Source organism: Bombina bombina, chromosome 5, assembly GCF_027579735.1.
Source record: "Bombina bombina isolate aBomBom1 chromosome 5, aBomBom1.pri, whole genome shotgun sequence".
Classification (NCBI taxonomy): domain Eukaryota; kingdom Metazoa; phylum Chordata; class Amphibia; order Anura; family Bombinatoridae; genus Bombina; species Bombina bombina.
In genome coordinates, this window is record NC_069503.1 from 1151565454 (window position 1) to 1151582729 (window position 17276).

At 38.7% G+C, this 17276-nt stretch overlaps 1 protein-coding gene across 1 annotated transcript in view; it reads left to right on the top strand.

Annotated features, from left to right (window-relative positions):
- Positions 1–17276, top strand: part of SCRIB (scribble planar cell polarity protein) — a 746390-nt gene that overhangs the window by 348676 nt on the left and 380438 nt on the right. The window contains exons 23-25 of the mRNA XM_053715486.1: positions 9832–9942; positions 10326–10502; positions 11230–11346. Coding sequence (XP_053571461.1) covers positions 9832–9942; positions 10326–10502; positions 11230–11346 — 405 coding nt within the window. The remainder of the gene's footprint in view (positions 1–9831; positions 9943–10325; positions 10503–11229; positions 11347–17276) is intronic.

A 17276-nucleotide genomic window follows, 5' to 3' on the forward strand; every position in this document is an offset into this window, starting at 1 on the left:
TCCTATCACATGATGTAACAATACGCAGCTACAAGATGGCGGCACCAGTATAAAATGCAGAGCTTTACCAGCGGTATACTGTAATGAGATAAAGTGCTCTGCTCCTATCACATGATGTAACAATACACAGCTACAAGATGGCGGCACCAGTATAAAATGCAGAGCTTTACCAGCGGTATACTGTAATGAGATAAAGTGCTCTGCTCCTATCACATGATGTAACAATACACAGCTACAAGATGGCGGCACCAGTATAAAATGCAGAGCTTTACCAGCGGTATACTGTAATGAGATAAAGTGCTCTGCTCCTATCACATGATGTAACAATACACAGCTACAAGATGGCGGCACCAGTATAAAATACAGAGCTTTACCAGTTGGATTCTGTAATGAGATAAAGTGCACTGCTCCTATCACATGATGTAACAATACACAGCTACAAGATGGCGGCACCAGTATAAAATGCAGAGCTTTACCAGCTGGATTCTGTAATGAGATAAAGTGCTCTGTTCCTATCACATGATGTAACAATACGCAGCTACAAGATGGCCGCACCAGTATAAAATGCAGAGCTTTACCAGCTGGATTCTATAATGAGATAAAGAGCACTGCTCCTATCACATGATGTAACAATACACAGCTACAAGATGGTGGCACCAGTATAAAATGCAGAGCTTTACCAGCGGTATACTGTAATGAGATAAAGTGCTCTGCTCCTATCACATGATGTAACAATACACAGCTACAAGATGGCGGCACCAGTATAAAATGCAGAGCTTTACCAGCTGGATTCTGTAATGAGATAAAGTGCACTGCTCCTATCACATGATGTAACAATACACAGCTACAAGATGGCGACACCAGTATAAAATACAGAGCTTTACCAGCTGGATTCTGTAATGAGATAAAGTGCACTGCTCCTATCACATGATGTAACAATACACAGCTACAAGATGGTGACTCCAGTATAAAATGCAGAGCTTTACCCGCTGGATTCTGTAATGAGATAAAGTGCTCTGCTCCTGTCACATGATGTAACAATACACAGCTACAAGATGGTGGCACCAGTATAAAATGCAGAGCTTTACCTGCTGGATTCTGTAATGAGATAAAGTGCTCTGCTCCTGTCATATGATACAATACGCTACAAGATGGCGGCACCAGTATAAAATGCAGAGCTTTACCAGCTGGATTCTGTAATGAGATAAAGTGCACTGCTTCTGTCACATGATGTAACAATACACAGCTACAAGATGGCGGCACCAGTATAAAATGCAGAGCTTTACCAGCTGGATTCTGTAATGAGATAAAGTGCACTGCTCCTGTCACATGATGTAACAATACACAGCGACAAGATGGCGGCACCAGTATAAAATGCAGAGCTTTACCAGCTGGATTCTGTAATGAGATAAAGTGCACTGCTTCTGTCACATGATGTAACAATACACAGCTACAAGATGGCGGCGCCAGTATAAAATACAGAGCTTTACCAGTTGGATTCTGTAATGAGATAAAGTGCACTGCTTCTATCACATGATGTAACAATACGCTACAAGATGGCGGCACCAGTATAAAATGCAGAGCTTTACCAGCTGGATTCTGTAATGAGATAAAGTGCACTGCTCCTATCACATGATGTAACAATACACAGCTACAAGATGGCGGCACCAGTATAAAATGCAGAGCTTTACCAGCTGGGTTCTTTAATTAGATAAAGTGCACGGCTCCTATCACATGATGTAACAATACACAGCGACAAGATGGCGGCACCAGTATAAAATGCAGAGCTTTACCAGCTGGATTCTGTAATGAGATAAAGTGCACTGCTTCTGTCATATGATGTAACAATACACAGCTACAAGATGGCGGCACCAGTATAAAATGCAGAGCTTTACCAGCTGGATTCTGTAATGAGATAAAGTGCACTGCTTCTGTCACATGATGTAACAATACACAGCTACAAGATGGCGGCACCAGTATAAAATGCAGAGCTTTACCAGTTGGATTCTGTAATGAGATAAAGTGCACTGCTTCTATCACATGATGTAAGAATACACAGCTACAAGATGGCGGCACCAGTATAAAATGCAGAGCTTTACCAGCTGGATTCTGTAATGAGATAAAGTGCACTGCTTCTGTCACAGGATGTAACAATACACAGCGACAAGATGGCGGCACCAGTATAAAATACAGAGCTTTACCAGTTGGATTCTGTAATGAGATAAAGTGCACTGCTTCTATCACATGATGTAACAATACGCTACAAGATGGCAGCACCAGTATAAAATGCAGAGCTTTACCAGCTGGATTCTGTAATGAGATAAAGTGCACTGCTTCTGTCACATGATGTAACAATACACAGCTACAAGATGGCGGCGCCAGTATAAAATACAGAGCTTTACCAGTTGGATTCTGTAATGAGATAAAGTGCACTGCTTCTATCACATGATGTAAGAATACACAGCTACAAGATGGCGGCGCCAGTATAAAATACAGAGCTTTACCAGCTGGATTCTGTAATGAGATAAAGTGCACTGCACCTATCACATGATGTAACAATACACAGCTACAAGATGGCAGCACCAATATAAAATGCAGAGCTTTACCAGCTGGGTTCTGTAATGAGATAAAGTGCACTGCTCCTATCACATGATGTAACAATACACCGCTACAAGATGGCGGCACCAGTATAAAATGCAGAGCTTTACCAGCTGGATTCTGTAATGAGATAAAGTGCACTGCTTCTGTCACATGATGTAACAATACACAGCTACAAGATGGCGGCACCAGTATAAAATGCAGAGATTTACCAGTTGGATTCTGTAATGAGATAAAGTGTACTGCTTCTATCACATGATGTAACAATACGCTACAAGATGGCGGCACCAGTATAAAATGCAGAGATTTACCAGCTGGATTCTGTAATGAGATAAAGTGCACTGCTCCTATCACATGATGTAACAATACACAGCTACAAGATGGTGGCACCAGTATAAAATGCAGAGCTTTACCTGCTGGATTCTGTAATGAGATAAAGTGCTCTGCTCCTGTCATACGATACAATACGCTACAAGATGGCGGCACCAGTATAAAATGCAGAGCTTTACCAGCTGGATTCTGAAATGAGATAAAGTGCACTGCTTCTGTCACATGATGTAACAATACACAGCTACAAGATGGCGGCACCAGTATAAAATGCAGAGCTTTACCAGCTGGGTTCTTTAATTAGATAAAGTGCTCTGTTCCTATCACATGATACAACAATACACAGCTACAAGATGGCAGCACCAGTATAAAATGCAGAGCTTTACCAGCTGGATTCTGTAATGAGATAAAGTGTTCTGCTCCTGTCACATGATGTAACAATACACAGCTACAAGATGGCGGCACCAGTATAAAATACAGAGCTTTACCAGCTGGATTCTGTAATGAGATAAAGTGCACTGCTTCTGTCACATGATGTAACAATACACAGCTACAAGATGGTAGCACCAGTATAAAATGCAGAGCTTTACCAGCTGGATTCTGTAATGAGATAAAGTGCACTGCTCCTATCACATGATACAACAATACACCGCTACAAGATGGCAGCACCAGTATAAAATGCAGAGCTTTACCAGCTGGATTCTGTATTTAGATAAAGTGCACTGCTTCTGTCACATGATGTAACAATACGCAGCTACAAGATGGCGGCACCAGTATAAAATACAGAGCTTTACCAACTGGACTCTGTAATGAGATAAAGTGCACTGCTCCTATCACATGATGTAACAATACACAGCTACAAGATGGCGGCACCAGTATAAAATACAGAGCTTTACCAACTGGACTCTGTAATGAGATAAAGTGCACTGCTCCTATCACATGATGTAACAATACACAGCTACAAGATGGCGGCACCAGTATAAAATGCAGAGCTTTACCAGCTGGGTTCTTTAATTAGATAAAGTGCACTGCTTCTGTCACATGATGTAACAATACACAGCTACAAGATGGCAGCACCAGTATAAAATGCAGAGCTTTACCAACTGGACTCTGTAATGAGATAAAGTGCACTGCTTCTGTCACATGATGTAACAATACACATCTACAAGATGGCGGCACCCAGTATAAAATGCAGAGCTTTACCAGCTGGATTCTGTAATGAGATAAAGTGCACGGCTCCTATCATATGATGTAACAATACACAGCTACAAGATGGCAGCACCAGTATAAAGTACAGAGCTTTACCAGCTGGATTCTGTAATGAGATAAAGTACACGGCTCCTATGACAGGATGTAACAATACACAGCTACAAGATGGCGGCACCAGTATAAAATGCAGAGCTTTACCAGCTGGATTCTGTAATGAGATAAAGTGCATTGCTCCCATCACATGATCTAACAATACACAGCTACAAGATAGCGGCACCAGTATAAAGTACAGAGCTTTACCAGCTGGATTCTGTAATGAGATAAAGTGCACTGCTTCTGTCACATGATACAACAATACACAGCTACAAGATGGCGGCACCAGTATAAAATGCAGAGCTTTACCAGCTGGATTCTGTAATAAGATAAAGTGCTCTGTTCCTATCACATGATGTAACAATACACAGCTACAAGATGGCAGCACCAGTATAAAATGCAGAGCTTTACCAGTTGGATTCTGTAATTAGATAAAGTGCACTGCACCTATCGCATGATGTAACAATACACAGCTACAAGATGGCAGCACCCAGTATAAAATGCAGAGCTTTACCAGCTGGATTCTGTAATGAGATAAAGTGCACTGCTCCTATCACATGATGTAACAATACACAGCTACAAGATGGCGTCACCAGTATAAAATGCAGAGCTTTACCAGCTGGATTCTGTAATGAGATAAAGTGCACTGCTCCTATCACAGGATGTAACAATACACAGCTACAAGATGGCGGCACCAGTATAAAATGCAGAGCTTTACCAGCTGGATTCTGTAATGAGATAAAGTGCACTGCTCCTATCACATGATGTAACAATACACAGCTACAAGATGGTGGCACCAGTATAAAATGCAGAGCTTTACCTGCTGGATTCTGTAATGAGATAAAGTGCTCTGCTCCTGTCATATGATACAATACGCTACAAGATGGCGGCACCAGTATAAAATGCAGAGCTTTACCAGCTGGATTCTGTAATGAGATAAAGTGCACTGCTTCTGTCACATGATGTAACAATACACAGCTACAAGATGGCGGCACCAGTATAAAATGCAGAGCTTTACCAGCTGGGTTCTTTAATTAGATAAAGTGCTCTGTTCCTATCACATGATGTAACAATACACAGCTACAAGATGGCAGCACCAGTATAAAATACAGAGCTTTACCAGTTGGATTCTGTAATGAGATAAAGTGCACTGCTCCTGTCACATGATGTAACAATACACAGCGACAAGATGGCGGCACCAGTATAAAATGCAGAGCTTTACCAGCTGGATTCTGTAATGAGATAAAGTGCACTGCTCCTATCACATGATGTAACAATACACAGCTACAAGATGGTGGCACCAGTATAAAATGCAGAGCTTTACCAGCTGGATTCTGTAGTTAGATAAAGTGCACTGCTTCTGTCACATGATGTAACAATACACCGCTACAAGATGGCAGCACCAGTATAAAGTACAGAGCTTTACCAGCTGGACTCTGTAATGAGATAAAGTGCACTGCTTCTGTCACATGATGTAACAATACACAGCTACAAGATGGCAGCACCAGTATAAAATACAGAGCTTTACCAGCTGGATTCTGTAATGAGATAAAGTGCACTGCTCCTATCACATGATGTAACAATACACAGCTACAAGATGGCGGCGCCAGTATAAAGTACAGAGCTTTACCAGCTGGATTCTGTAATGATATAAAGTGCTCTGCGCCTATCACATGATGTAACAATACACAGCTACAAGATGGCAGCACCAGTATAAAATACAGAGCTTTACCAGCTGGATTCTGTAATGAGATAAAGTGCACTGCTCCTATCACATGATGTAAGAATACACAGCTACAAGATGGCGGCGCCAGTATAAAGTACAGAGCTTTACCAGCTGGATTCTGTAATGAGATAAAGTGCACTGCACCTATCACATGATGTAACAATACACAGCTACAAGATGGCAGCACCAATATAAAATGCAGAGCTTTACCAGCTGGGTTCTGTAATGAGATAAAGTGCACTGCTCCTATCACATGATGTAACAATACACAGCTACAAGATGGCGGCACCAGTATAAAATGCAGAGCTTTACCAGCTGGATTCTGTAATGAGATAAAGTGCACTGCTCCTATCACATGATGTAACAATACACAGCTACAAGATGGTGGCACCAGTATAAAATGCAGAGCTTTACCTGCTGGATTCTGTAATGAGATAAAGTGCTCTGCTCCTGTCATATGATACAATACGCTACAAGATGGCGGCACCAGTATAAAATGCAGAGCTTTACCAGCTGGATTCTGTAATGAGATAAAGTGCACTGCTTCTGTCACATGATGTAACAATACACAGCTACAAGATGGCGGCACCAGTATAAAATGCAGAGCTTTACCAGCTGGGTTCTTTAATTAGATAAAGTGCTCTGTTCCTATCACATGATGTAACAATACACAGCTACAAGATGGCAGCACCAGTATAAAATACAGAGCTTTACCAGTTGGATTCTGTAATGAGATAAAGTGCACTGCTCCTGTCACATGATGTAACAATACACAGCGACAAGATGGCGGCACCAGTATAAAATGCAGAGCTTTACCAGCTGGATTCTGTAATGAGATAAAGTGCACTGCTCCTATCACATGATGTAACAATACACAGCTACAAGATGGTGGCACCAGTATAAAATGCAGAGCTTTACCAGCTGGATTCTGTAGTTAGATAATGTGCACTGCTCCTGTCACATGATGTAACAATACACAGCTACAAGATGGCAGCACCAGTATAAAATACAGAGCTTTACCAGCTGGACTCTGTAATGAGATAAAGTGCACTGCTTCTGTCACATGATGTAACAATACACAGCTACAAGATGGCAGCACCAGTATAAAATACAGAGCTTTACCAGCTGGATTCTGTAATGAGATAAAGTGCACTGCTCCTATCACATGATGTAACAATACACAGCTACAAGATGGCGGCGCCAGTATAAAGTACAGAGCTTTACCAGCTGGATTCTGTAATGATATAAAGTGCTCTGCGCCTATCACATGATGTAACAATACACAGCTACAAGATGGCAGCACCAGTATAAAATACAGAGCTTTACCAGCTGGATTCTGTAATGAGATAAAGTGCACTGCTCCTATCACATGATGTAAGAATACACAGCTACAAGATGGCGGCGCCAGTATAAAGTACAGAGCTTTACCAGCTGGATTCTGTAATTAGATAAAGTGCACTGCTCCTATCACATGATCTAACAATACACAGCTACAAGATGGCGGCACCAGTATAAAATGCAGAGATTTACCAGCTGGATTCTGTAATTAGATAAAGTGCACTGCTCCTATCACATGATGTAACAATACGCAGCTACAAGATGGCGGCACCAGTATAAAATGCAGAGCTTTACCAGCTGGATTCTGTAATGAGATAAAGTGCACTGCTTCTGTCACATGATGTAACAATACACCGCTACAAGATGGCGGCACCAGTATAAAATGCAGAGCTTTACCAGCTGGATTCTGTAATGAGATAAAGTGCACTGCTCCTATCACATGATGTAACAATACGCAGCTACAAGATGGTGGCACCAGTATAAAATGCAGAGCTTTACCTGCTGGATTCTGTAATGAGATAAAGTGCACTGCTTCTGTCACATGATGTAACAATACACCGCTACAAGATGGCGGCACCAGTATAAAATACAGAGCTTTACCAGCGGTATACTGTAATGAGATAAAGTGCACTGCTCCTATCACATGATGTAACAATACACAGCTACAAGATGGCGGCACCAGTATAAAATGCAGAGCTTTACCTGCTGGATTCTGTAATGAGATAAAGTGCACTGCTTCTGTCACATGATGTAACAATACACCGCTACAAGATGGCGGCACCAGTATAAAATGCAGAGCTTTACCAGCTGGATTCTGTAATTAGATAAAGTGCACTGCTCCTATCACATGATGTAACAATACACAGCTACAAGATGGCGGCACCAGTATAAAATGCAGAGCTTTACCTGCTGGATTCTGTAATGAGATAAAGTGCACTGCTTCTGTCACATGATGTAACAATACACCGCTACAAGATGGCGGCACCAGTATAAAATGCAGAGCTTTACCAGCTGGATTCTGTAATTAGATAAAGTGCACTGCTCCTATCACATGATGTAACAATACGCAGCTACAAGATGGCGGCACCAGTATAAAATGCAGAGCTTTACCCGCTGGATTCTGTAATGAGATAAAGTGCTCTGCTCCTGTCACATGATGTAACAATACACAGCTACAAGATGGTGGCACCAGTATAAAATGCAGAGCTTTACCTGCTGGATTCTGTAATGAGATAAAGTGCTCTGCTCCTGTCATATGATACAATACGCTACAAGATGGCGGCACCAGTATAAAATGCAGAACTTTACCAGCTGGATTCTGTAATTAGATAAAGTGCACAGCTCCTATTACATGATGTAACAATACGCAGCTACAAGATGGCGGCACCAGTATAAAGTACAGAGCTTTACCAGCGGTATACTGTAATTAGATAAAGTGCTCTGCTCCTATCACATGATGTAACAATACACAGCTACAAGATGGCAGCACCAGTATAAAATGCAGAGCTTTACCAGCGGTATACTGTAATGATATAAAGTGCTCTGCGCCTATCACATGATGTAACAATACACAGCTACAAGATGGCAGCACCAGTATAAAATACAGAACTTTACCAGCTGGATTCTGTAATTAGATAAAGTGCACTGCTTCTGTCACATGATGTAACAATACACAGCTACAAGATGGCGGCACCAGTATAAAATGCAGAACTTTACCAGCTGGATTCTGTAATTAGATAAAGTGCACTGCTCCTGTCACATGATGTAACAATACACAGCTACAAGATGGCAGCACCAGTATAAAATACAGAGCTTTACCAGTTGGATTCTGTAATTAGATAAAGTGCACTGCCCCTGTCATATGATGTAACAATACACAGCTACAAGATGGCGGGACCAGTATAAAATACAGAGCTTTACCAGTTGGATTCTGTAATTAGATAAAGTGCACTGCTCCTATCACATGATGTAACAATACACAGCTACAAGATGGCGGCACCAGTATAAAATGCAGAGCTTTACCAGCGGTATACTGTAATGAGATAAAGTGCACTGCTTCTGTCACATGATGTAACAATACGTAGCTACAAGATGGCGGCACCAGTATAAAATGCAGAGCTTTACCAGCTGGATTCTGTAATAAGATAAAAATAAGAGAACTGCTTTAAAGAACTGCAGGTACAGTAGGAAATAAAATAACATTGTGAGTAATAACTGCTACTGTAGTTGTACCCAGCAGTTTAATGTACAGTGAATAGGGCTCTTTATAAGCAGAACAGCCAGTGCATGACACACAGAGAGGGGACATCACCTACAGGTGTTTTATTCTTTGTGACAGCTAATATGCGTCATTAGTTCTTGCACAGTAAGCCAGTATTTTCTTGCCTGCCTTATAGAGGCATATTCATTTCCACCAATCACTCTAAACAATTAGGTTTAATGCCACAGAATCCGTTGTGCACAAATATGCATTTCCATATGCCACATCATTTTTCATTAAAGACTATTAATCTTGTTTCCTGGTTGCTCTTTTGCTGCAGGAAATTTTCCTTGTAAAATCTGGGGGCCCCCTGGGTCTCAGTATTGTGGGAGGTAGCGACCACTCCAGCCACCCGTTTGGCATCAATGAACCTGGAGTCTTCATCTCCAAGGTAAGTGTCATAGTACGACATGCACTGTCAGATGTCCCTGTTGGTGAAATCCCTTAAAGGCACTAAGCGCATATTACTGTGTTACTAAATCGCTACCAACAGTACCAAAGTTTTTATGAATGTTCATCCGCGGTTGCTTACAGGTGTATTCTCTGCAGGTTCTACATATGTGAATAACCCTCAGTATCTAACATGGATGTTATTACTTATACTACATGAGAGATATAAAAGCTAAAATCACACTGGGAGCAGATGATCTGATATCTATTACAGTCACGTCTTGTATAGCCAGCTGTCGTTTTACTGTTAGAAGAGGGATTTCTATACTCTAATGCTGACCGTGCTCCTCTGATGTCTTCCCTCTGTCCTCTCTGTCTGCACAGGTGATCGCCCGCGGAGTTGCTGCTCGCAGTGGCCTTCGGGTCGGTGACAGAATCCTGGAGGCAGCAGGAGTGGATCTCAGACATGCCACACACCAAGAAGCTGTGAATGCGCTACTGTCACACTCCCAGGAGCTTAGACTGCTAGTGAGGAGGGATCCGCCTCCCCCGGGCATGCAGGTACCCAACGCGTTTTATGCCCCACAATTCTAGCTTGTGTGTATAGAATAATTAATTAGTTAATTCCTGCTTTATATTCTGATATCTCTGTATTGTAAGTGGGCAAAGTTCTAGTAATTTACCTAATTCTCAGAAGCTATAAAGTGATTGTTTTATTTATTTTATTTTTTGCCCCGGTATTAAAGGACCAGTAAATACAGTAGATTTGCATGATCCACAAATGCATGATAAAAACACGATGCAATAGCACTTAGGGCCCGATTTATCTGTCTCGGGTGGACAGGGGAGTACATATTCGCCCTTGTTCATCCCAGCTTTCCTGTGGCGGGCAACAATCCACTGCTGGAATTTAACATTAAACGTAAACGATCCTTTGTGCTTGCGTGCATCTCCGCCCTCTGTCCACGCACAGCCAATCAAACTTGTGATCATAACTACGAGGACCCACGTGAGCGTAAAGTAAAACTTTATTCTCTGCATCACCCTGGTTGAGCAGTCGCTTGTACTAACCAAAGCAGCATGATTCCTGTTCCACCGGCCGAACCATGAATTATTTTATGTGTAAAGCCATTTATGTACTTGATTACAGCATATGTATCGTACTCGCACAGTGTGGTCTATGCTAAGATCGGGGGTATTTTCACTTGTATCTGCCCACAGCTGTGTTTGTGCTCACAGGAAGCTGTGGGAATTCCTCTTGTTCATTTGCCTTGCGTGTTGCCCACAGGAGATCTGTATTGTGAAGGCCCCTGGAGAAAAACTAGGGATAAGCATTCGGGGTGGTGCCAAGGGCCATGCAGGAAATCCCTTAGATCCCACAGACGAGGGCGTCTTTATCTCCAAGGTAAGCAGGACAGTGAGTACCGGCTGCAGGTGTGAGTTATGCTGCTTGGTATTCATACGTCATAAAGTAATGCTTGTATATGTCTTGTATTATGTAGGGATGATCTTACCAGACTGCAGTGAACCCTTGTGGTCTAGTTCCATTAAGTGTGTTCATTTCCTGTTAGCAGATCCCTTCTGCTCTGTATGGTCAATTGTGTTTATAACTCCTTAGCATCGTCTGTCATTGTTTAGTTAGTCACACAAGTAAATATATAGTGATTTGTGTTTATAACAGCGCGGTATCATTTCTGTAACTGTCACACAAGTAAATATATAGTGATTGGTGTTTATAACAGCGCGGTATCATTTCAGTAACTGTCACACAAGTAAATATATAGTGATTGGTGTATATGACAGCACGGTATCATTTCAGTAACTGTCACACAAGTAAATATATAGTGATTAGTGTTTATAACAGCACGGTATCATTTCTGTAATTGTCACACAAGTAAATATATAGTGATTTGTGTTTATAACAGCACGGTATCATTTCAGTGACTGTCACACAAGTAAATATATAGTGATTTGTGTATATAACAGCGCGGTATCATTTCAGTGACTGTCACACAAGTAAATATATAGTGATTTGTGTTTATAACAGCGCGGTATCATTTCAGTAATTGTCACACAAGTAAATATATAGTGATTTGTGTTTATAACAGCGCGGTATCATTTCAGTAATTATCACACAAGTAAATATATAGTGAGTTGTGTTTATAACAGCGCGGTATCATTTCAGTAATTATCACACAAGTAAATATATAGTGATTTGTGTATATAACAGCGCGGTATCATTTCAGTAACTGTCACACAAGTAAATATATAGTGATTTGTGTATATAACAGCGCGGTATCATTTCAGTAATTATCACACAAGTAAATATATAGTGATTTGTGTTTATAACAGCGCGGTATCATTTCAGTAATTATCACACAAGTAAATATATAGTGATTTGTGTTTATAACAGCGCGGTATCATTTCAGTAATTGTCACACAAGTAAATATATAGTGATTTGTGTTTATAACAGCGCGGTATCATTTCAGTAACTGTCACACAAGTAAATATATAGTGATTTGTGTTTATAACAGCACGGTATCATTTCAGTGACTGTCACACAAGTAAATGTATAGTGATTTGTGTTTATAACAGCACGGTATCATTTCAGTGACTGTCACACAAGTAAATATATAGTGATTTGTGTTTATAACAGCGCGGTATCATTTCAGTGACTGTCACACAAGTAAATATATAGTGATTTGTGTTTATAACAGCGCGGTATCATTTCAGTAACTGTCACACAAGTAAATATATAGTGATTTGTGTTTATAACAGCGCGGTATCATTTCAGTAACTGTCACACAAGTAAATATATAGTGATTTGTGTTTATAACAGCGCGGTATCATTTCAGTTTCTGTCACAAGTAAATATATAGTGATTTGTGTTTATAACAGCGCGGTATCATTTCAGTAACTGTCACACAAGTAAATATATAGTGATTTGTGTTTATAACAGCACGGTATCATTTCAGTTTCTGTCACACAAGTAAATATATAGTGATTTGTGTTTATAACAGCGCGGTATCATTTCAGTTTCTGTCACAAGTAAATATATAGTGATTAGTGTTTATAACAGCGCGGTATCATTTCAGTGACTGTCACACAAGTAAATATATAGTGATTTGTGTATATAACAGCACGGTATAATTTCAGTAACTGTCACACAAGTAAATATATAGTGATTTGTGTATATAACAGCGCGGTATCATTTCAGTAACTGTCACACAAGTAAATATATAGTGATTTGTGTTTATAACAGCGCGGTATCATTTCAGTAACTGTCACACAAGTAAATATATAGTGATTTGTGTTTATAACAGCGCGGTATCATTTCAGTAACTGTCACACAAGTAAATATATAGTGATTTGTGTTTATAACAGCACGGTATCATTTCAGTGACTGTCACACAAGTAAATATATAGTGATTGGTGTTTATAACAGCGCGGTATCATTTCAGTAACTGTCACACAAGTAAATATATAGTGATTAGTGTTTATAACAGCGCGGTATCATTTCTGTAATTGTCACACAAGTAAATATATAGTGATTTGTGTTTATAACAGCGCGGTATCATTTCAGTAACTGTCACACAAGTAAATATATAGTGATTTGTGTATATAACAGCGCGGTATCATTTCAGTAACTGTCACACAAGTAAATATATAGTGATTTGTGTATATAACAGCGCGGTATCATTTCAGTAATTATCACACAAGTAAATATATAGTGATTTGTGTTTATAACAGCGCGGTATCATTTCAGTAATTGTCACACAAGTAAATATATAGTGATTTGTGTATATAACAGCGCGGTATCATTTCAGTATCTGTCACAAGTAAATATATAGTGATTTGTGTTTATAACAGCACGGTATCATTTCTGTAACTGTCACACAAGTAAATATATAGTGATTGGTGTATATGACAGCGCGGTATCATTTCAGTAACTGTCACACAAGTAAATATATAGTGATTTGTGTTTATAACAGCGCGGTATCATTTCAGTAACTGTCACACAAGTAAATATATAGTGATTGGTGTATATGACAGCGCGGTATCATTTCTGTAACTGTCACACAAGTAAATATATAGTGATTAGTGTTTATAACAGCACGGTATCATTTCAGTAACTGTCACACAAGTAAATATATAGTGATTTGTGTTTATAACAGCGCGGTATCATTTCAGTTTCTGTCACAAGTAAATATATAGTGATTAGTGTTTATAACAGCGCGGTATCATTTCAGTGACTGTCACACAAGTAAATATATAGTGATTTGTGTATATAACAGCACGGTATAATTTCAGTAACTGTCACACAAGTAAATATATAGTGATTTGTGTATATAACAGCGCGGTATCATTTCAGTGACTGTCACACAAGTAAATATATAGTGATTTGTGTATATAACAGCGCGGTATCATTTCAGTAATTATCACACAAGTAAATATATAGTGATTTGTGTTTATAACAGCGCGGTATCATTTCAGTAATTGTCACACAAGTAAATATATAGTGATTTGTGTTTATAACAGCGCGGTATCATTTCAGTTTCTGTCACACAAGTAAATATATAGTGATTTGTGTTTATAACAGCGCGGTATCATTTCAGTAACTGTCACAAGTAAATATATAGTGATTTGTGTTTATAACAGCACGGTATCATTTCTGTAACTGTCACACAAGTAAATATATAGTGATTAGTGTTTATAACAGCACGGTATCATTTCAGTAACTGTCACACAAGTAAATATATAGTGATTTGTGTATATGACAGCGCGGTATCATTTCAGTTTCTGTCACAAGTAAATGTATAGTGATTTGTGTTTATAACAGCACGGTATCATTTCAGTAACTGTCACACAAGTAAATATATAGTGATTTGTGTTTATAACAGCGCGGTATCATTTCAGTAACTGTCACACAAGTAAATATATAGTGATTTGTGTTTATAACAGCGCGGTATCATTTCAGTAACTGTCACACAAGTAAATATATAGTGATTTGTGTTTATAACAGCGCGGTATCATTTCAGTAACTGTCACACAAGTAAATATATAGTGATTTGTGTTTATAACAGCGCGGTATCATTTCAGTAACTGTCACACAAGTAAATATATAGTGATTTGTGTTTATAACAGCGCGGTATCATTTCAGTTTCTGTCACAAGTAAATATATAGTGATTAGTGTTTATAACAGCACGGTATCATTTCAGTAACTGTCACACAAGTAAATATATAGTGATTTGTGTATATAACAGCGCGGTATCATTTCAGTAACTGTCACACAAGTAAATATATAGTGATTTGTGTATATAACAGCGCGGTATCATTTCAGTGACTGTCACACAAGTAAATATATAGTGATTTGTGTATATGACAGCGCGGTATCATTTCAGTAACTGTCACACAAGTAAATATATAGTGATTAGTGTTTATAACAGCACGGTATCATTTCTGTAATTGTCACACAAGTAAATATATAGTGATTTGTGTTTATAACAGCGCGGTATCATTTCAGTAACTGTCACACAAGTAAATATATAGTGATTTGTGTTTATAACAGCGCGGTATCATTTCAGTTTCTGTCACAAGTAAATATATAGTGATTAGTGTTTATAACAGCGCGGTATCATTTCAGTAACTGTCACACAAGTAAATATATAGTGATTTGTGTTTATAACAGCGCGGTATCATTTCAGTAACTGTCACACAAGTAAATATATAGTGATTTGTGTATATGACAGTGCGGTATCATTTCTGTAATTGTCACACAAGTAAATATATAGTGATTTGTGTTTATAACAGCACGGTATCATTTCTGTAATTGTCACACAAATAAATATATAGTGGTTTGTGTATATGACAGCGCGGTATCATTTCAGTGACTGTCACACAAGTAAATATATAGTGGTTTGTGTTTATAACAGCGCGGTATCATTTCAGTGACTGTCACACAAGTAAATGTATAGTGATTTGTGTTTATAACAGCGCGGTATCATTTCAGTAATTATCACACAAGTAAATATATAGTGATTTGTGTATATAACAGCGCGGTATCATTTCAGTAATTATCACACAAGTAAATATATAGTGATTTGTGTATATAACAGCGCGGTATCATTTCAGTAATTATCACACAAGTAAATATATAGTGATTTGTGTATATAACAGCGCGGTATCATTTCAGTTTCTGTCACAAGTAAATATATAGTGATTTGTGTTTATAACAGCGCGGTATCATTTCAGTAACTGTCACACAAGTAAATATATAGTGATTTGTGTTTATAACAGCGCGGTATCATTTCTGTAATTGTCACACAAGTAAATATATAGTGATTTGTGTTTATAACAGCGCGGTATCATTTCTGTAATTGTCACACAAGTAAATATATAGTGGTTTGTGTTTATAACAGCGCGGTATCATTTCAGTAACTGTCACACAAGTAAATATATAGTGATTAGTGTTTATAACAGCACGGTATCATTTCAGTAACTGTTACACAAGTAAATATATAGTGATTTGTGTTTATAACAGCACGGTATCATTTCAGTAACTGTCACACAAGTAAATATATAGTGATTTGTGTTTATAACAGCGCGGTATCATTTCAGTTTCTGTCACAAGTAAATATATAGTGATTAGTGTTTATAACAGCGCGGTATCATTTCAGTAACTGTCACACAAGTAAATATATAGTGATTTGTGTATATAACAGCACGGTATAATTTCAGTAACTGTCACACAAGTAAATATATAGTGATTTGTGTATATAACAGCGCGGTATCATTTCAGTGACTGTCACACAAGTAAATATATAGTGATTTGTGTATATAACAGCGCGGTATCATTTCAGTGACTGTCACACAAGTAAATATATAGTGATTTGTGTATATAACAGCGCGGTATCATTTCTGTAATTGTCACACAAGTAAATATATAGTGATTTGTGTTTATAACAGCGCGGTATCATTTCAGTTTCTGTCACACAAGTAAATATATAGTGATTTGTGTTTATAACAGCGCGGTATCATTTCAGTTTCTGTCACAAGTAAATATATAGTGATTTGTGTTTATAACAGCACGGTATCATTTCTGTAACTGTCACACAAGTAAATATATAGTGATTTGTGTATATAACAGCGCGGTATCATTTCTGTAACTGTCACACAAGTAAATATATAGTGATTTGTGTTTATAACAGCACGGTATCATTTCAGTAACTGTTACACAAGTAAATATATAGTGATTTGTGTTTATAACAGCACGGTATCATTTCAGTAACTGTCACACAAGTAAATATATAGTGATTTGTGTATATAACAGCGC